This window comes from Camelus dromedarius, chromosome 33, assembly GCF_036321535.1.
Source record: "Camelus dromedarius isolate mCamDro1 chromosome 33, mCamDro1.pat, whole genome shotgun sequence".
NCBI lineage: Eukaryota > Metazoa > Chordata > Mammalia > Artiodactyla > Camelidae > Camelus > Camelus dromedarius.
The window spans coordinates 11,983,983-12,005,540 of record NC_087468.1 but is presented as its reverse complement, the minus strand read 5'-3'; the positions used below and the strand labels follow the sequence as shown (position 1 = coordinate 12,005,540).

Below are 21,558 nucleotides of genomic sequence, written 5' to 3'. Positions count from 1 at the left end.
GGCTAGGTGTTAGCCAGGAGTTACATCTATTTCCTCTAAAGAATCAAAATTTCTCATTTTTTTTAATCTTAAAAAGTATTAATGTGTTAAATTTTGTGTATGAAACAGAGAGATTGCTGCTTTTTTCTGTTTCTTCTCTCGTTGTAGGAAGTGCCTCACACTGAAGAGCTTTTGGATGATTCAACCGTGTGGGGCGTCCGCTGCACCAGAGCCCTGGCCCCCAGTCCCAGGAGCCCGGGAGACTTCAGGGCTGCCGCCCGGCTCGCGTCCACGCCCTTCCACAAACCTCCGGTGGATTCAGGGCACCCTCTAGAGGATAAAGGTGTGCATTACACTTAGTGCCCCATCTGCCGACTTCAGTTCTTTTACAGTTATAGTTTTCTTCTGGAAAATTCTAAATGAGAATTTTGAAAACCATAAAGAGGAAAGTTAAAATCCATTCATTGTATTATTACACACATGAGTTTTTTCTTTTGGCATTACTGTCTTCATAAAGTCTGTGTGCATTTTTAAAGTTTCGTAACTTAGATTATAGGTAGAACAGGAGGAAAACCTATAGAAGCATTTAAAAGAAGAGCTACAAAGACCAACCCACTTGTATGGGGTGAAGGTTTATTTAAGTTAAGGTACGTACCTTGTTTTTTAGACACAATGCTATCGTACACTTAATACTACAGTGTACATACTACAGTCAACATAACTTCTTTATGTACTGGGAAACCAAAAAATTTGTGTGACTTGCTTTGTTGTGTTATCCGCTTGCCTGCAGTGGTCTGCAGTATCCCAGGTGGGCCTGTGCTGAGATCTGGGACCACTTTACCATTTGATAACGACTCATTTGTTAGCCAGACGCCATCACTCCTGGCACTTTTTGTTTGTTTGTTTAAATGGCAGTCGTTCCCTGAAGCAGCAGTGAAGGATTTCATCCCCTAGATGAAAGCTCATTTTAGTGTGAGGTCTGAGCCTGTAGACCTAAACATTTTTAACTAAGGAACAAAAATTTTTTTCTTAGGGTGCTAACCAAATATGTTATCTTTCTTTCCTGAATTTTAAAGGAAGGTTTAGTTGAAACTTGGACAAGTGCTATCACAAACTTGCTACTTCAATTTTTAAAAATGTAAAATAAAGCCTTTTCATCTGGAAAACTTAACCTGTTTAACAGTCAAGAGTCTTTCAAAAAGTCAATATTGGTTTTTCTTAGAGTGTTTGCCCCTTTGGTTGTGCAAGCAGAAGCCAGTGTTCTAGCACTAAGAAGCTTTAGCACCTGCTCCGTGGGGCCATGTCTGATAGAGTTTAGTCCCGTGTGGTGCTTGGCTCTGCACTCTGTCAGCATCGCTTGGGAGACGTGTACTCTGTATTTCTGCCCTGTCTAGTTTGTCTGTCCTTAGATAGACTTTTTTTTTTAATTAAAGGGAGTAGTAGTAAGTACTGCCAGTAAGTACTGATGTAAATTCTAAATCAGCTCAGTCAACTAAACATGGACTGAATAAGGCAGCTTAGACTGAAAGACACTAAGACCTCTGCCTCCGAAAGTGTGCAGCCTTTTATTCTCTGTGTCCTTGTCATCAGGTTCTCCCAGAGAAGGGTGTGCACTGCCACCATTCCTTCCTGTGGCCTGTCATCCTGTCCACAGGGGACCTGCTGCTCTCTGGACTCTTTTAAAGGGTTGTGTAGGTTAAATGTATAAGGTCGAAACATTCACGTATAGTAGTAGAATTTTTTTAATTGACTTATTCCCATTTTTTAAATATAGCACATTTTGCCATGGAACTCTATTTGAAACTATAATGAAGGTCAGTGTAAAAAGGAACTCTGGACTTTGTAACCATCTGAAATCATACGGGTGTGTGTAATGTCTGTCTCTGATTTTCTGTATATTTCAGAAAATGTGATGGCAAGACAGTACACCCATGTGACGTTGGATTCTTGTGAAGGAAACACGGTGGAACCTTCAAAAGAGGGAAAGTGCAGGTATTGTGGGGGGTGCACGTGGTGCCCTCACTCTCCATCTTCATTCTAGCTTTGCTTTCTAAGCTGTAAGGGAAAACCTCATTCCAGCCCTTGAAGGCTGCTAGAGTTTTTACTGATTTGCAGCTTTCAGTCGGAAGGTGTTCTCTGTAAATATGAATAGAATGATCAACCTGAGCACTGGTGCATCAGGGCAGTGAGGGAGGCGGCTGGAGTCTCACAGAATCCCTGGGGGCACCGTCTCTGTGACTGATGTCAGTGACGTGGGAGCAGAACTGCAGACACTCTTACCAGTCAAAGACCGTGACACTTAAAGACTACGTGAGCAGCACGTGGTTGCTTCCTCATACCCATTATAATTGAGAAAATCAGTAACTTTCTTTTAAGAGGAGGAAGATAGAATGTTTAAGCCTCTTAGGTTTTGGTGCAGGGTGCAGACTTACTGTACATACATTCATGCTTTGCAGACGTAAAATTCACCGTATTTGAATAGTCTGGTAAATGTAATAGACGCTGGAAGGAGCTACAGCCTTGTGAGTATTGGGCCTGTTCCTGCACGGGGCTTTCCATGCACTGCACCCTTTAATTAACCCTTACAGTGACTTCAGTTGTAGGAACCGTCCTTTTCTACAGTTACAGAAGAGGAAACCAGGGTGAGTGGGCTAAATAAACGGCCTAAAGTCGTACACCTTCTAGTTTGCAGCCCCGGAATTTGAACCCGTGTCTCTGATCTCAGAACTCTTGTTCTAACCACTATGCTGCACAGCCTCTTATTATCAAAAACCTCTTGAGCTAAGACCCCAGTAAATAAATGACTGGATAAAAGGACATGTGCAGAACTTATAAAAGAAAAAAAGAGTGAATAAACATAAGGAAAAAGGTTAACTCACTAATACTAAAATTAATGCAAATTAAATAGACTTTACCTTTTAATCTAAAATTCTACCTGACGGGCATAGTCTCTTACTGCCGACAGGGATCTTCCTGTGTGCAGCTGAACTCTTGCCTCATGGGACGACCATAGGCCACACTTGGCATAAGAGTAATTTAGAAGTACACAGGACAGAAATCTCAGTCAGCAGCAGGGTAATGCTGTCCAAGAAACTGTTGTTTTTGACCCCATGCAACAGTTAAGCTGCAAAGAAACAAGACTCACTTAGGACCCAGGGACAGAGGCTTCCCTAGCTTTGAAGCCTCATCTCCTGGGAGTGAGTGGCTCTTGTGACACTGCATGGATTTGGTTTCCAGGGTCCCCACAAGGGACAGGCCCATTACAGGGGTCATCACGCCTGAGCCTGGGGCTCTGGGTTCTCCGCGCATGTTCACAATTCTTCCAAGCTAGATACAGTTACTTTTTACCATAAGTAATAATGACAGTGATATTCCTACCTGTGTAGTTTTTGGTGGAGGAGAAGAGCTAGAAAGTTAACCAAAATTCACATTTTTATAGAAAAGGGAAAATGATTTTATTAATCATTCCTGCACCCACAGTGATGTGGGCGCTCATGTTGCTTGTAGTCATGTGCATGGGTTTGGAAATGTCTGTTTTGTTGTGATACAAAATACTGGAAGTATGTTCCGTGGCTCAGAGGCAGGGAAGCCTACACCCCCTGGGTTAGATGGTGTACAGTCACTAAAATCCACAGGAGGACTCTGGAGAAACCTGGCAGACACCACCTTTCCCAGGTGGTCGGGGTCAGCATCACCAGTGGTGGCTCGTGGTGACGCTGTGCAGGAGATGCCATCTCACCTCTGTGCTGCTCTCCCCAAACCAGCACTCACAGTCTAGTCATGAGAGAAATAGGAGAGAAACCCAGACTGAGGGGCAGTCTACAAAATAGCTGGCCAGCACTCCTTGAAACTGGCAGAGTCTTGGGAAACTAGGAAAGACTAAGAAATTGTCAGGGGAGAGGAAAGTAAGGAGGCTGACAGCTAAATGCAACATGGTGTCCACCACCAGATCCTGGAGCAAACACGGGGCCTTGTGGAAAAACTGGTGAAATCAAACAAGGTCTGGAGGTTAGTTCATAGTAATATAACAAATGTTGGCTTACTGATTTTGATGGAAGAGCCACTATAATGTGAGATGGTAACATTAGAGGAAATTGGGCAAGGAGTATATGGAAATTCTCTATTATCTTTGCAGCAGCTTCTTAGATCTAAAATTATTCCAAAATTTGTTTATTTTTTTAAAAATTCACAGTAAGAAAAATGCCTGTGGCAAGAAGTAAAAATGTAACATGAAGTTGCATGGCAAAAACACCATGCGTGTTGGTTTGAAGATTAAAAATGAATGTTTGCATGTAGGTAAATTCACAAATATGGAATCCATGAATGATGAGCGTCAGGTGTGCGCATGCACGTGCGTGTGTGTGTGTAAATGTACTGTGGTTAGGATATTGGATTATGGCTGACATTTTCTGTTTGTCTCAGTCTTATGAAACAAGCTGTTTTGGGAATAAAGGTAAACATTCAGTCTCGAGTACAGTAGTGATGCTTAGGAGACAGCTTGGGGAATAAACCCATTCCTCCCAACATTTGCCCCTAAAGAATATCCAGTGTATCACCTCATCTGTTTATCTAACATTTTACCATGTTTTTTATTTGATTTCTATTCATATTGTACTAGTTGTGTATTTGCATATATTTGTTTGTCTGAAGAAAATGTTTTAACCAACTCTTTTTGAAGCAGCTTTGAAATGTCATTTCTAGAATAAAAAGGAAACTGTTTTGTGGGACTTTTATGTGACCAAACCCAATAGGCTTCTAATCACTTGTGTTTTGTTTCCTCTTCTCTGTCCCTTTAACACATGCAGTCCAGTTCAAGAGAAAAGCCTGGAACCAGCGTTCCCCACAGAGCTTCCTTCGGTATCCCTGCTCCGCCTGGGCCAGCCTTCTGCAGCCGTGCTGACCAGCGAGGCAGAGCGGGGCCTCGAGGCTTGTAAACTCACAGACCCTGACTTTGTCACTGCAGAGGGCCCATCAGACACCAGCGTGAGGCCCCAGGCGGGACAGATGCAGACCGGTCCACTCAGGAATATCGATGTTCCAAGTATGAACAGATGCTCAATCTTAATTGCTCCCCAGGATGAGGACAGTAGCCTGGTTCAAGCTACCCCATGAAAGGAGCTCAAAGAGCAGGGACTGGAATGTCGCTGAGTAGGACACAAATTTAGACAAGACTTGTGTGCCATATCACGAGGCAGCACAGCAGTAGCATACGCGAAGGACTGATTTAATTTGTTTTAATTTTAAAAGGAATCAAAATATCTACTGTTGGAGGGAATTGGAACTGGAGGGCCCACTATGTGCCAGGCATTTTATCTAATCCTGTTATCCCCATTTTACAGAAAAGTAAAGAGGCTCAGGATTAAAGGACCCCAGCCCCGCCCCCAAGGTTACGCCGAAATGGTCTTGCATAGTGGTTCAGACAGACTGGAGACAGACTAGCTGGATTCTAATCCTGGGTCCCCTTCTTAGGCTGCCCTGTGATCTTGACCACGATTATTTCAATTCTCTGTGGCCCTCATTTCTATAAAGGGGCGGCGATGATGGTACTGCTAAGAGCCTGTTCTGAGGACGGGTGAGTTACTAAACAGCACATGCTGAGAGCAGTGCCCCACGTCTGCTTAGCACTAAGTAGGTGTTCATCAGGTTGGATTCATCTTTGATTAACTGCCACTGACAATTTTTTATAGCATTCTAAATTGGAAGGAAACTTTTCTTCCCTTTAGAAATGGTTTCTCTGTGTGTCTTTGTGGACCCAAAGTACATCTCATACATACAGACTGAACATAGGCAATCTAAGTGTTAGAAGGCAACGTGCTTTATGAATAGAAGCGGAAAATCACTTTAAAAAGTATATATCTGAGCAGGTTGGAGTAACTCATCTCCAAGTCTGCCTTTAAGACATGTGCCCATAATTGTGTTAAAGGCAGGATCTAGGACAGATGCCCTTGGTGTTGATTTCCTTTGCACAACTGAATATTGATCACATCTGTAGATCTTAAATGACAAATAGTGGACTATTTGACTTCTGAAAATGGTGGTTTATTATTTGAATCAATGCTCTTTAAAGATAAGGCTTTTGAAAGCTCATTTAATGAAATGTCTCTACTTGCTTTATCTGTAATTCATTTGGTAAAATTCTTGGGTACTGAATTCATTTTCTTTTTTGTTCTTGTTCCTTTAAGACTTCACTATTGAGGATCCTTGGGATGAGGAGTTGATTCTCAAACTTCTGTCTGGGCTTCCTAAACCAGTGACTTCCTATCCAAATACTTATGAATGGCATTGTAGACTTCCAGCCATCAAGCCCAAGACTGAGTTTCAATTGGGTAAGAACCATATGGGTAATAAAACTTCAAGTCTTTTCTCATCATGGAAAGGTGATGATAACTGGTGTGTGTTTCTCCTCCTGGCCCCACCCCACCCCTCCACCCCTACTCCTACTTCCAATAAAAGAGTTTATCTGTAGTATTAAGAACAGTCTGTTAAGCCATGACTGGGGTTCTGATTGCTGTTGGGACTATAACTTTTAAAAGGCAAATCTTCTTGTGAGTCTGTCCATTTTTGCCTCGCTATTTTGATGCTCTGTTCTTAGACTCAGACCCATTGAGAACTGTTACGTCTTCTTGGAGAACTGACCCCTGTATCATTATGTAATGCCTTTCTTTACCCCTGATAACTTTCCTTACTTTTAAGTCTCCTGTGTCTGAAATTAATACAACTGCTCCAGCTTCCCGTTGATTAACGTTAGCATGGTGTATCTGTCTCCACGCCTTTACTTTTAATTTATCTGTGTCTTTGTATTTAAGGTGTGTTTCTTGTAGACGGCGTGTAATCGGGTCTTGTATTTTTATCTCATGTGATGGTTGGATTAGTATCTACTGTGTTTGTTCCTATTTTCGACTCATTGCCCTTGTTCTTCGTTTCCTTTTTTGTCTTTCAGTCTCCTTCTGCCTTCTCTGCTCTTAATTACTTATAGAATTCCATTTTCTCTCTTCTCTTAGGGCATCAATTATACTTCTTTTTTTCTTTTTTTTTTGGTGGCTGCCCTAGAGTTTGCAGTGTACATTTACGAGTAATCCGTGCCCACCTCCCAGCAGCACTGTCCCACCTCACAGCAGCAGAGCCCCTTGCCACAGGATGCCACCAGTGCCTCCCTCCTCTCCCTCACGGCACCCCTGTCGCTCATGTCACTCACCCACAGGCTGTACTTAGCAAACACGTTGTTGCTATTATGTTGAACAGTTATCTGTTAGATCAACTAAGAATAAGAAAAATAAAAGACTTTATCTTCATCTAGTCCTTTTCCTACACTTTTCTGATCTGAGTTTTCATGTTTTTCATTTTATTTTTCTCTCTGCACTTCAGTTTGGGAAGTTTCTGTTGCGTGTTGTCAGGCTCAGATTCCTTCCCAGCCACGTACAGCCTGCTCATGAGCCCAGCAAAGACTCTCCATGTGTGTTATGATCCTTCTTTATTTCTAGCCTTTCCTTTTGACTCCTTCTCAGAGTTTGTATTTGCCTGCTTTCGTTGCCCATCTCTTCCTGCATATTGTCTACTTTTTTCGTCATAGCCCTTAGCATATTAATCGTAATTTTTTTTTGATTCCTGGTCTTATAATTACAAAATCTTTTCCCTATGTGTGTCTGGTTCTGATACTTGCTCTGTCTCTTCAAGCTGTGTGTTTTGTCTCTTAGTATGACTTGTAGTTTTTAATAGAAGCCAGAGATCATATTCTGGGTGAAAGGAACTAAGATGAATAGGCCCTTAGTGTAAGGTTTATGCATATCTGGTTTGGGATTAGGCTGTGTTTACTATTTGCTGTTGGCTGTAGGTATCAAAGGCTAAAATTCCCCTTTGTGTCCTTATTTCTATCTCCCCTCTTGTCCTTGGGTTTCCCTAGAGGCTTGTTCTTAAGTGAGGTCTGAGACATTGGTTCTTCCTGTTGTAACAGCCCCCCTCCACTCCCTGTGCCCCCGGCAGTGGCTTCAGTGGTGCTGTCTGCTCGTGGGCCTCTGCCCCGGCAAGCTGCTATTCTGTGTATTTTCCTGTCTGTCCCCTCAGTTTGGGGGCAACGGTTTCCCTGTGACCTCAGTTCTCTAACAGATCTAAGGACAGTTGTTGATTTTTAGTTCGTTTAGCTTTTTCTTACCATGAGGGTAGAGTGATAACTTCCAAACTCCTTATATGCTGCTAGAAACCAGGAAGCTCCTTTTTTATACTTGATTTTAAACATGTGATTCTTTTTTTAAAAAACTGACCATCTCTTACAACTTTACCTCTGTGGTCTTTCTCCCCAAACCAGCAACCCCAGCATTACTGAAAAATATCAAAACAAATGCAGTTTGAGGGGCATTCTGCAACTTACCTGACCAGTGAAACAAAAAGCTAGAAACTGTCACAGCCTAGTAGCAGCTGAAGAGGCTTGATGAATGTGTCCTAGAACATTAGGGGAAAATTAGTGAAATCGGAATGAAGTGTGGAGTTTAGTTAGCAGCAACGTTCCAGTGTTGGTTCTCATTTGTTACAAGAGTACCGTGGTCGTGTAAAAGTTAACAGCAGGGGAAACTGGGTGCAAGACATGCAGAAACTCTATCTTTGCAACTTTTCTATAAATCAAAAAATATTCTAAAATAGAAGGTTTATTGCATAAATTTTTTAAATTCTCCATTAGAAATACTGGTACAATTATACCCTGCCCTTTCTACTCTGATGTAAAACGCTCGGACTTCCCAGCAGCATGTTAGAGCTCCTTCAGTACTTCGCAGAGACTGCTTGTGCTCCTTCTGACATCACAGCCGTACCACCAAGTCGGCAGCACAGGGATGACCCCTTTGAATCTGAGGCCCCTGGTGAAGAGAGGACGGCCGCCCGAGGTCCTGCTGCGAAGGGACAGCCGGGCCCGCGGTGCTGCTCCTGCTCCTCCGTCACCTCCCTTTAAAACAGGGCTCCTTCGCTGTCTGATATCACTTATATGTGGAACCTAAAAAGTACAGCAAACTAGTGAATATAATAAAGAAGACAGACTCACAGACACAGAGAACAAACTAGTGGTTCCCAGTGGGTAGAGGGAACGTGGGAGGGGAGTAAGAGGAACAAACGACTGGCTATAAAGTAAGCTACAAGGATGTATTGCACAGCATGGGGAGCGCAGCCCGTGTTTCACAATAACTGTAAGTGGAGCAGAACCTATAAAGATTGTGAACCACTGTACTGACCACCCATGACCTATGTAATGCTGTACATCAACTATACTTGAATTAAATAAATAAAAGAAATAGAAAAAGGGGCTATTTTATGGCAGGTATTTTCTTAACTTTTGTGTAAGACTGGAAAAATATTTCCTAAGGGAGCAATATCCATTTTTATTTATTAAAGCAATTCAAGCACCAAGAAAAATGTACAAACACTTCATTTTGGAAAATCTTTAGTGCTTTGAGCCTTCTCTTCATTTTGACATTTCTGTCTTCTCAGGTTCTTTGCTGGTCTATGTTGATCACCTGCTGGGAGAAGGGGCCTTCGCCCAAGTCTATGAAGTTACCCACGGGGATGTGAACGACAGCAAAAATAAACAGAAATTTATTTTGAAGGTAGATGATCTGTACAATATAGAAATGAATTTTAGAACTTGAGTTTGCCAGCCTTTTTTTTTTTTAAGATGATGGTTTCATTTAGGTCTAATGTCAGCACTTAAGAAACAAAACTATCCCACAAAGAAGATTCAGAAGCGCCTCGCCACTTAAGTCACCCTGCAGCAAGTCCCACACTGTGGCGGCCGTTCCTGGCTTGTCAGCACCTCCCACCCCACGTCCTTGATTGGACTGAAGTTGCTTTCTTGCCGTCATTTTCCAGAATGTGAGCTGGGTATGAATGTCACATGCCTGATTTGCAGGTCCAGAAGCCCGCCAGCCCCTGGGAGTTCTACGTGGGGACCCAGCTGATGGAGAGACTGAAGCCAAGTGCGCGGCACATGTTCATCAAATTCTACTCTGCCCACCTGTTCCAGAACGGCAGCGTGTTGGTCGGCGAGCTCTACAGCTACGGGACACTCTTAGTAAGTGTGTTCACTTTGAGGACGTGAATCTGAAGCACATTTTTGGCTTGTGCCTTGATATACCTTTTTCTAATTGGAGCTTTTATTGGAGTAGCAGGGTGGGCAAAGCGCTTGACTTAAACTTCCATTAATCCTATGCAGCCAACTCAGGACTCCACTTTCCACTGTTTCTAGAATGCTGTCAACCTCTATAAAAATACCCCCGAGAAGGCAATGCCACAAGCCCTAGTCCTCTCTTTCGCTATCAGAATGCTCTCCATGATTGAACAGATCCACGGCTGCGAGATCATCCACGGAGACATCAAGCCAGACAACTTCATTCTCGGAAACAGGCAAGTGGTGCGTTTGCAACGGGTTCCCTTACCGTTTCCCCGGCCGTCTCTCACTGTCTGTGCTCACGCAGCCTGACCCTTGTTTGTGTTTGATGTAGATTTTTGGAACAAGACGGTGAAGATGATGATCTATCTGCTGGCTTGGCACTGATTGACCTGGGTCAGAGCATAGACATGAAGCTCTTTCCAAAAGGAACTGCATTTACGGGAAAGTGTGAAACATCTGGGTTTCAGTGTATTGAGATGATCAGTAACAAGCCCTGGAACTACCAGGTAGAGACTAAAGTGAGAGACCTGAAAACGTTTCGCTCACTGTATTTGCAGAATGAGTTTGGGCCCCTAGTTAGTCTGAGCTGGCCTAGTCTTCTTCTGTCCTTGGATTTAGACCAAGCTCCAGAGTTGTCAGTTACAAACACGTCACACCACAGGAGGGTTGAGGTGCAGTGAGAGAATGCAGCCCGCCCCCCGGGAAGGAGCTGGGAGGACTTCCTAGCGGATTGATGTGTTTGCCTCCGTGTGACAACCTGAAGGACACAGGAGCTCAAGAAAAACAGAGCTTCCCAAGACGCTGCCTCAGGAGGCGGTGGGTGATCTGCTGTCCATGGAAGCCTCCAGCAAAGCCTAGAAGCATTCATGGGGCATGGCAGTGAGAGGGCTGGCACACAGCTTCTACAGTTCTTTAGGAATGGAATCCTCTGCTTATTTATTTGCTGTGATTTCTTGTATCTGCTGCACAAGTTAGACAGCATAATATACTCATGTAAATTACTATCTTGGTCACCAATACCCGTGTTTTCTTTATAGATCGATTACTTTGGAGTTGCCGCAACAGTGTACTGCATGCTTTTTGGCACTTACATGAAAGTGAGACATGAAGGGGGCATCTGGAGGCCTGAAGGTCTGTTTAGAAGGTGGGTATTAGCATCAGCGCTACAGTGAAAAGAACAAATATAGTAGAATGTTGGGCTCCACCTGGTGGAAGATGGCTCTTTGCCCCCGCGTGGAAACTCAGGCCCTGGGACATGTGATAAAATAGCAGAGTCCTGGGCCCCAGGTGCAGCGAGCAAGCTAAGTACCTCTGTGTCTCCATCTGTAACTTGTGTGGAACGAGGTGTGTGTAGATATTTAATTGGATCTTTAATTTCTCTTATTTATAATAGAGTCAACATTTCCATTCTTAATGCATTAAGTTGTGTTTAGGTACAGTGAAGTCAGAGGCTTAAGAGTGGGGTCCCTGCATGCTGAAGGCTGCATTTCATTCTTCCTTTCTGCTTTGTCCCTCCAGGCTTCCTCATCTGGATATGTGGAGTGAATTTTTCCACATAATGTTGAATATACCAGACTGTCATCATTTTCCATCTTTGGATTTGTTAAGGCAAAAGCTGAAGAAAGTACTTCAAGAACACTATGCAAACAAGATTAAGACCCTACGTAACAGGCTAATTGTGCTGCTCTTAGAATACAAGCGTTCTCGAAAATAAAATGTGGACCCTCCCTGAAAGTCACTTTGCAGACGCTGCCTGCCGGCTCTGAGCCCTGGTGTTTCCACACTTACTGTTCATGTGAATGTTTCTTAAAAATTAAGTCCACAAAGTATATCCATGTGACATAGTTGTTACAAATATTTCAATAAAATACGCAACGCGTTAAGTCCCTGTGCATCAGGCTGACTGACTGGGCCGCTCTTGGGATACAGGCCTTCGTGAGGGTAATCTGGATGTGGACGTTCTCTAACATCACTGACCTGTTTGTTCACTCTAAGCCGAAAAAGAAAAAAGCCAAGGCAGTTTTTTTTCCCCAAATTGGAGAGTTTATATTTGTATAAAATACACAAAAATTCCCCAGATATATCCAGCAGACTTTAAGTTTTTATGAATAAAATTTGCCTGTCCTTTATGGTACCTCTTCTTCATTGCTACCCACGGGAAGTATTGCAGGTATAAATCTTAATTAAGCCTCTTCGTTTTTTCAAAGTACACTCGAAAGCTCAGATCTTGAAAATAGTTATCTAAGCCCTGTAAACCATTAATTGGCTCTAAAATTAAAGAAGCCAACTTAGCGTTTATTGACTTTTAAGGCCAGAAGGGCCTATAACCTGAGCTGACCTTACCCCCCGCCCCCTTCCTTAGCACTATGATGGAAACAAAGGTGGCGGGACACCCACTCCAAGAAGACACAGTGATCGCCGCCTCCCCCCACCCTCGTTCCCAGCCACCAGGTCCCCATTCCAGAGGCGACCTCGGCCTACTTCTGTGTATCTTTCCAAAAATTATTCCATGCATATATCTATTTATATAATGTTTTGACACAACTAGCACAATTCTGCCTTTTTTCACTTACTGTACAGTGGAGAGTGTAAGCACATGTCGAATGGTTTCGTTCTTCTTAATGGCTGTGTGATATTTGGTTATGTGGTAGAAAGTCATAGTCTGTCGTGTAAAATCCTAGAGGTGAAATTGCTGGGTCAAAGGTGGACTGCATGTAAAATTTTGTATCGACAGTCCAAGTTGCCCCAGGAGGGCTGTGCCCGCAGGTGTTGAAGTCTGTTCCGCCCACATCTGCTCACAGGACAGGTCAGGCTCTTTGACCCTTGCCTCTTCGACAGGTGACAAAGAGGTGTTTCCTTATGGTCTTCACTTGCATTCATTAGGTCAAATATATTTGTATGTTCAAAAGCTATGTTTTTTCTTTATCTGTGAACGCTCTTCTTTGTCCACTTTTGGCTTGGATTGCTCTTTTTCAGGTTAACTTGTAGGACCCCTTTGTATTTGTGGCACAAATTGTCCCAATTTGTCATCTATCTCTTGACTTTTAAGATTTCTGTCGCCAGGAAGAATTTTTTTTTTTAATTTTGTTTTGTACTCTGATTTATGAAGTTTTTAAGACTTTTTTTACTTTTGTGTCTCAAAATGCTATCTTCAATTGAGAAATAAGAAGAAAAATGTCTTCTAATGTTTTTATATTAGTACTGATTTAAATACTTAGGACTAAACTTTTGGTTGTTATTTTAAATCAGATGTCAGTTTTTCATTTTTTTTTTCTAGCTGGTACTTTGAATATATGATGCCTATTAATTTCTGTAAAAAGCTTTTCAGTTGGTTCTGTAGAAGTTTCCAAGTAAATAACCATCACTATGAAAATGCTGCTTGTTTCATGTCTTTGCCAATTTTTTGCGCCTGATTTTTCTCTTGCCTGTGCCCAGGACCATGAGAGGCGGGCCGTCAGGGGCGATGCTGCACATCTCATCTCCTGCTCTAGGGGGCGCTCTTCCCACGTTTATCCACTAACTAGCCTGAGGTAGGCTTTTTCAATTACGTTGAAGAAGTATCCATCCATTTCTTTTTACAAACGTAAACTGTAACACTACTTGACAGTGTTTTCGCCCCACGTTCCATCTGTGTTGGTCCAGCTATGTGCCACTCCCCTGTATGAATGTACCATAATTCATTTACCCATTCCTCTATTTAGAGACAATTAGTTTCACAACTTTATTGCTAAAAAAAAATGAGTGCAGATACAAATGTGTCTGCAGGATAAATTAATAGAATGAGATTCCAAGTAGGTTTTTATTTTGAAAATAAAGAATGTATAACCTATACAATTGATTACACACACAAATTAGAAGGCAGTTGAAAATGATCTGGAAACAGACCTCATCCAACAAACCAACGTTAAATTTACTCTTAATTAAAATGTCAAAACAGCTGAGCACTGATAAAGCCAGATTTGTGGGATTTTTTTTCCCCCTCTTGAAAATGTCTGTTTTCAAAGGAAACTAGACTAAAGAAGATAAGGGTGCTGTCTTACTAAACAAAGACCTAAATGTGTGTCCATGAAAGGCAGCCGTGGGTGCCTTTGCTCTTGAGCAAGGAGACTCCTGGCCTTGCTTCCAGCCCTGTTGACATGTCCTGTGTCCCCGCCAGCCCATCTGCTGTTCCTGAATCTTCAGCTTATATCACAGCCGAGACACCCTCCGCCATCCACACCAGCAACCTCAGTCTGCCCACCTGGTGCCCAGGCTATGCCAAGGGCTCCCGTGACATCAAATTAATCTGATTTCCTGGCTGCAGCCTTGTCCCCAGAGGAAGGCTCAGTCCAAACAAGTCACTTTAAGCACTTCAAGCAAGTGGGTTGGTTTGGGGTTTTTTTTGTCTGTTGCACAACAATGTGGATCCACTTAAAACTACACTTAGAAATGGTTATAATGGTACATTTTATGTTTTGTATTTTACCACAACTTAAAATGTTTTAAATAAATAAAATAAATCCCTTTAATCTTCTGGAAGAAGTAGGTCACTGTGCCGAGAGGTCTCCAGCTGGGGAAGGAGACCTCAGAGAGCAACTTGCTCAACATCTTGCTATAATTGTAACTTAATTAAACTTTGAAAGCCTCCCCTGAAAAAGAAGCAACTGTGACAGAACTTTATCTTTACATTCATATTTTTCTTCATTTTGAATGAACACTGCATCTAAAAGCTACTGTACTGGATGGAACATATCCCTTCAGTATATTTAAGTATTCAAAATTCACTCAGGTAAGACTAATGCAGTCTTCATTTAATAAAATAGCAAAATATCATATAAAAATAAAGCTTTTATATCCCATTGAGAGGACGTCCCCAAGTACATACATGTGTGTAAATGCCCCCCGCAGCCTCCACACAGATTTTCCTCTCCTTCTACTATCAGCCCTAGAAATGACCCCAGGGGACACAGGGGGCCGGCCGCTCAGGACAGGGGAGGCCGATTCACAGGTTTATCAGAACACAGAAGGGAGCCTGGGCTGGAAGAGTGATCTCTAGGCAGTGGATGCAAACAGCAGCGACAGTTTATCTTGGCTTCCAGCTGCGGACACGTGGGACCTGGCAGGCCCTGGATCAGGCACTGTTTTCAAAACTGGGATTCTTGGGGTATATGTCAGCAGGAGAGAAGTTCAGAATCTCCTCCAAGGAAGGGCCTTCTTCCTCTGGAGCAATTTCAGACTCAAACATCTGCTGCAGCAAGGCGTCCACAGTCCTGTACTCTGGGAGGAAGGAGAATGAGCCACGTGGGACCTGCATGTTGCGGTCAGAGGGGCGCATCCAGCCCTGCAGAGCTAGGCTTCCCTGAAGGAAGGCCTCTGAGCACCCCAGCCACGGCAGGCTCTGGAGACCAAGGAGAAGGTCCTCCTGGAAGGATGGAGGAGGGCGGCCGCCTCTGGGGCAGCGCGCTCACACCCCTCCCCCTGTGAACTCCGCTGTGCTCCAAGGTCTAAGTGTGCAGTAGGGCGGCCCCGCCAGAGCTCAAACTGAGACTCAGATGGGTTTGGGTTTCCGCAATCGTTAATTCACTCAGAATTAATAAAGTGACCAAACAATGAGTTGTTAAGGGACCCCATGTCCCAGGCACATTGTGAGGCCCTGGGGATACAATGGAGAGAGAAAAGAGACACAGCCCTGCACATGTGGAGCTTTAAGTCTGCAGGGAAGACGGATGGCGACCAGTCACCTAAGGATGAATGTGCAGGTGACGTGCAAAAGGAGGAGAGGTAGGGGGCTGCACAGGAGCACCTGGGGGCTTCCCTGAGGAAGTGCTGCTTAAGCAGAGGCCTGCAGGAGAAGGGGCCTTAATGATGCAGGCGAGGTGAGACCACAGGAAGCCTGTGCAAAGGCCCTGTGGCAGGATGGAGCAGGGGAGCCAAGGAAGTAAAGGCCAGCAGGGCTGAAGGGCAGAGGCAGGGGGGGTCCTGGGGGCAGGAAGAGAGGCTGAGATATTGAGGGGAACCAAGCATGTGGGCCCCAGAGGCCATGGCAGGGGCCCTTGTCTTTACCCTTGAGCCACTGAAAGCCCCTGAAGGTCAGATTTGCATTATGGAAACATCTCACTGGCTGCTGTGAGTGAGGAAGATGGATTGGAGGAAGTTCCGCATTGGCTTAAGACTTACTTTTAGATGCAATTCTGAAGTACAGTCCTTTCAAGTCCTCCTTTTTGTTATCTTCAATGAAGCCACTGTCCTTGGCATCCATGTTCTCAATGAGCCTCCCATCCTGCACTTTTTCCCTTTGGGGAGGAAGAGACGGCATGAACACATCCAGGTCCCTCCAATGAGTCCCTCTCTGTTCCCCCAGCCACAGCCCCATTGTCACCCATGTAGCTGGTGAGGGTCCCTGAGAACTGGCACCCAGGACCAGGCTGGCTGCCACAAGGCCTCAGTGATTAAACGTGGTCAGGACCCGCCGGGAACATTCCACAAAGTCCATGCGGGATGTCAGGAAATGCTACTCACTCTTGGACCCCCACTCCAAGCTCTTGAATCTTCTTCTCAATGGCAGTTTCTACTTCACTTTTTTCTAACGAATATGCCACAAAAAACGCCTCCAAGATGAACGCTATGAAAATACTGAGAAAGAGGTGGAGTCAGTCGTAGTCCAGGTGACGGGGAATCCTGGCTCCGGAGAGTGTTTGAGCCCAAATTAAAAGGCCCATCTTTGCAAAGAAAATGCAACATGGAGAAGAAACAACAAAAATGTCTCTCAAGAATTGGGCACAACTTTCTTTCATCTGGAAAATTATTCTTCCTCTATATCCTACTTAAGCAGTGACTATTAAGAAGAAAATATAGTTAATTTTTTTAATCACAGTTTTTAAGGGTCTAAAAATTTAAACCTTTAGAGTTTAAAGGTTTTAGACTCCATTTAGAGGTATTAATAAAATTGGCTATATTCCCCGTGTTGTACAATATATCCTGTAGCTTATTTTATACATAAAGTTTGTGCCTCTTAATCCCCTACCTCTAAGCTGCAAAAATAATGCAACATTGCATGAATTTGCATGTTATCCTTGCGCAGGGGCCATGCTAATCTTCTGTGCCATTCCAGTTTTAGTATACATGCTGCCAGAGTGAGCACAAAAATAAAGTTTATTTAAAGGGGAAGCTTAGACCAAACATGTGTTGGTAGACAATTCTCCGTGAACGTTTCATGTTTCTGCACAGTCCGGGTCCTCTGAGCAAAGGCACCAAGAGCCAATTTAGGGATGTCAGCCTCCAGAGATGCTCCAGGCTAGTAAAGCTTAGTGCTGCCTCCTCCCCAGACGCCGTCCCGCGTAGCTCACAAAATAAAGATCTGCTTACATTCGGGGCTGAAAATAAGGTCTTTCTCTTTCTCTTTCTCTCCAGAGGGGAGGATGGGAGGTTCCCCCCCAACCCCAGCTCCACCGATCAGTTTCCTCATTTTGGAGTTCCCCTCCTGCAGTGCAGCCCAGCCCGGCTGGCCCTCCTCATTGCTCAGTGGGGATTAGGGCTCAGGAACCTGATACAAGCATCGCTCTGGCTGCAGCTCCCGCAACGAGTGACAAACTTTCTCTGAGTCTGACCCGAGGCGCCACGCCTCCTGTCACTATACAAATGTGACATACAGGCAGACTAACCTGTTGGCTTGCGAGCAGGTGGGATCCCAGTCCCTTCACCGTTTCTGACTGTTAACCTGATGCTGATGGAGCCCAGGGCTGTCGCCACACCCACGTGCTTTGGGGAGGAAGGCAGCAGAAAAACCCTACAGCCTTTCACGCTGCCTCAACCTGCCCTTCCAGCTCTCTGGAAACTTCTCTAGGAGCCACTCGGGGAGGCATTTCTCTCCCTCGTTCCTACTACGTATTCCATTCAGACCGTGTGGGACAAGCGGGTCTGAGCAGCACCACGCAGTTTCCACTCCTCCCCGCCCTCCGCCTGGACGTTCTTGAGCCACAGTCAGCAGGATGGCGGCCAAGGCAGCCCTGATGTAACAAGGAAGGCATGGGGCTTGGCTGTCACCCCAGGAGCTGCGGGCCCCGGGCTCTGAGAGGAGAATGACAGCCAGAAAGCCTCTCCGGTAGAACCAGGGAGCCAGAATCAGACTCGTAAGCTGGAGGGAAAGCCCTTGGGAGTGATGAGATGTCCCAGCAGCTTTCAAACAGTGACTGAGCTCCCCATGGGAAGAGGGGTCAGGGCAGGCCTGGAACCCATGACGAGGATTAACCAGCGGCACACTTCCACTCTACCTGTGCTGAGACAGGGGAGGACCAGAGCTCGACGACAAGGGAACTGACTCTTATAGATTCTAAAGAGTCCCAGGAGTTGGACGGATTTCAGCAGAGGGTGGACAGCAATTCACAGGGATGTTCTAACAGTGGTTCAGTCCCAGTGGGGAAGGGTAGGGAGACTACTGGCCAGGACCCCCTGAGTCCTTCAGACCCAAACAACTTCTGAGGCTCTGAGATGTGGACCGTGTGCCGACGGGCACGGCTGGCTGAGACTGTTGAACACAAATCTGAGCCAAGTAAAACACCTCCCTTCTGGCACCTTAGCATCCAGTGGGGGGAGCTGGGACCCGCCCACGCGGTACCTGAGGGTAGAACTGGGGAGGGGGGAGGTGCAGGCAGCTAAGGCACTGAGAGGGGAGACCAGGGAGTAAACTCACTTAACAATGAGGATGACGACCACGATGTGGAACCCGATGAAATACAGCTTTGCCACCTGGTGAGTCACGAGGGCAAAGCCGTTAGCGAGGAGTATGAAGCTGAGGAACCAAACTGTGGAGGAGCCGAGACCTAATCCTCCTGGGAGTCACCCTTGGCACCTCCCCGGCCCCCAGCCCGCCTCTGCGGAAAGGATATTGTGCCACTGGTTGACCACCGTGAGCTCCACCAGCAGGATGAGCGAGGAGCCCAGGTCGTTGAAGTTGTTCCTGCAGTACTTGCCTCGGGCAAATGCTGAGTCTCTCAAGGCTGAGTTCCCACACGTCAGGGCATCCGGACTGGTGGAGTTGGGGCCAAAGAAGTGGACTCTGCCGTGGAACGCTTCCATCCCGATGATGGCAAACACGTAGTAGACCACCTAGGATGGGCGGCACCGGTCACCGGTGGGCATATGGGGCGAGGAGCGTGCAGGAGAGGAGGAGGATGCGGACACCGGGCCCTGCACCGAGGGCCAGAAGAGAGGGCTGCCACCCTCCTCGTTCCAGGGACGGTGCCCCCTGCCCAGCCAAGAGTTCCACCAGCAGCATGAAGAGAGAGGGAAAGGGGACATGGCCAGCTGGACCACACCATGACCTCTTCCATGGTCTTTTACAAAGTCAAAATGAAGCTGCTAGCAAGTTCGTGGGTTAAATACTCAATAAATAATAGTTAGTCCCCCAGGGAAAAAATAATAAAGCTGGATCTTTACTTTGTTTTTTATAACAAAATAAATTCCAAAGGTACCAAAGGGTTAAATGTAAAAACCAAACTATAAAGGAGCTAGAAAAACATCGAGTAGAAAAAACTCTTATAAGCACAACATAAAACCAGAAACTACCGTATGACCCAGGAATCCCACTCCTGGGCTTGTGTCCAGAAGGAAATCTACTTCAGGATGACACCTGCACCCCAATGTTCATAGCAGCACTATTTACAATAGCCAAAACATGGAAACAGCCTAAATGTCCATCAACCGGTGACTGGATAAAGAAGATGTGGTATATTTATACAATGGAATACTACTCAGCCATAAAAACCAACAACATAATGCCATTGGCAGCAACATGGATGCTCCTGGAGAATGTCATTCTAAGTGAAGTAAGCCAGAAAGAGAAAGAAAAATACCATATGAGATCGCTTATATGTGGAATCTAAAAAACAAAAATAAAAACAAACAAACGAACAAAAACAAAGCGTAAATAAAGGACAGAAATAGACTCACAGACAGAGAATACAGACTTGTGGTTACCAGGGGGGTGGAGGGTGGGAAGGGATAGACTGGGATTTCAAAACTGTAGAATAGACTACACTGTATAGCACAGGGAAATATACACAAAATGTTCTGATAACTCACAGAGAAAAAAATGTGACAATGAGTGTGTATATGTCCATGAAAAACTGAAAAATTGTGCTAAACACTGGAATTTGACACAACATTGTAAAATGATTATAAATCAATAAAAAATGTTAAAAAAAAAAAAAACCAGAAACTATAAAGTGAAAGATCCACAAGTATGACCATACAATTAACGTAAACTTTTATACAGACAAAAAATAACAGAAAGCCTTTACTTAGGAAGAACAAAAAAAAACAAATGATGGATGAGGAAAAATAATCACTCTGTATACAACTTACCAAGGACCTCTTTCCTTCATCAGCAAAACCTCTCTCAAATCATATAAAAAATAAAACTAATAGAAAAATGGACCAACAATATGAATAGGCTGCTTATTTAAAAAAAATAAGCATAAGTGGCCACAAGAGAATAGAAAAGACACTCAGCCTCATGAGTAACTAAAGAAACGCATGTCGAAATCACACAGGGCTGTCTTCTCACCCATCCTATTGGAGGATATGGAAATGTTTACCAAACCCAGCTGAGAGGGGTACAGAGAAACAGACGCTGTCACACGGTGGCATTTAGAACATCCAAGGAGTACATGTTTTGGAAGGCAATTTGCCAACATTGACCCAAAGTTTGAACACATTTACCTTCTGACCCAGCAGTTCCACTCCTAGGAATTACCCAACAGACACATGCACAGAAACCAGGACAAGTTCAAGAATGGTCCTCACCCCTCATCTGTGATGGCACAGAGGTGAAGCTCCAGTGGTCTGTCAGTGAAGGGGCTGGTCAGCCATGTCTGGAGTCTTCCCTCAGTGGGACACTTCTCTTTTTGTTTGTTTATTTTCTTGACCCCTCATTTCTTTCTTTTATTTTTTTTAATTTTTATTGAAGTGTAGTTGATTTATAATGCTAGTTTCAGGTGTACATACACAAACACATATATTTTTTCTTTTTGGATTCTTTTCCACCATAGGTTATTACAAGAAATTGAATATAGTTCCCTGTGCTGTACAGTAGGACCTTGTTGTTTATCTATTTTATATATCGTAGTATGTGAGAGGGACATTCTTCGTCATAGGAGAACTCACACGGGTGCATATGTCCCCCAGGACACGGGACAAAGATATCGGAGAGAAGAAAGTTGCTCAACATTTGATACCAATGATCCCATTTGACACAGCAATAAACTGGATATGCACACGCATGGGTGTGACATCCTTGTACACATGGAAATGTTTAGGAAGCATCAGGTGACACTCTTAATAATGGCTGCCTCTGGGAGAGAGGCACATGGGGGCTGGGAATGGGTGACCTGCGTGAAGTCCACTTTTCATTCTTTGGCGCTAATTGAACTTTTTACCATTATGACAGAACA

At 44.4% G+C, this 21,558-nt stretch overlaps 2 protein-coding genes and 1 non-coding gene across 3 annotated transcripts in view; 1 reads left to right on the top strand and 2 right to left on the bottom strand.

Annotated features, from left to right (window-relative positions):
- Positions 1-11,859, top strand: part of BUB1 (BUB1 mitotic checkpoint serine/threonine kinase) — a 35,333-nt gene extending 23,474 nt beyond the window's left edge. The window contains exons 16-25 of the mRNA XM_031441232.2: positions 148-322; positions 1,884-1,971; positions 4,785-5,020; positions 6,162-6,305; positions 9,451-9,566; positions 9,869-10,030; positions 10,205-10,362; positions 10,461-10,635; positions 11,167-11,273; positions 11,648-11,859. Coding sequence (XP_031297092.1) covers positions 148-322; positions 1,884-1,971; positions 4,785-5,020; positions 6,162-6,305; positions 9,451-9,566; positions 9,869-10,030; positions 10,205-10,362; positions 10,461-10,635; positions 11,167-11,273; positions 11,648-11,843 — 1,557 coding nt within the window. The 3' untranslated portion in view covers positions 11,844-11,859. The remainder of the gene's footprint in view (positions 1-147; positions 323-1,883; positions 1,972-4,784; positions 5,021-6,161; positions 6,306-9,450; positions 9,567-9,868; positions 10,031-10,204; positions 10,363-10,460; positions 10,636-11,166; positions 11,274-11,647) is intronic.
- A 2,050-nt stretch (positions 11,860-13,909) lies between these two features.
- LOC105092958 (two pore calcium channel protein 1-like) overlaps positions 13,910-21,558 on the bottom strand; it is a 33,600-nt gene continuing 25,951 nt past the window's right edge. The window contains exons 15-19 of the mRNA XM_031441233.2: positions 18,994-19,213; positions 18,798-18,888; positions 16,628-16,741; positions 16,286-16,401; positions 13,910-15,385 (exon numbers count right to left, since the gene is read on the bottom strand). Coding sequence (XP_031297093.2) covers positions 15,240-15,385; positions 16,286-16,401; positions 16,628-16,741; positions 18,798-18,888; positions 18,994-19,213 — 687 coding nt within the window. The 3' untranslated portion in view covers positions 13,910-15,239. The remainder of the gene's footprint in view (positions 15,386-16,285; positions 16,402-16,627; positions 16,742-18,797; positions 18,889-18,993; positions 19,214-21,558) is intronic.
- Positions 17,145-17,249, bottom strand: LOC116149581 (U6 spliceosomal RNA). The gene has a single exon (XR_004133201.1). It is a non-coding gene; the product is annotated as a U6 spliceosomal RNA (small nuclear RNA).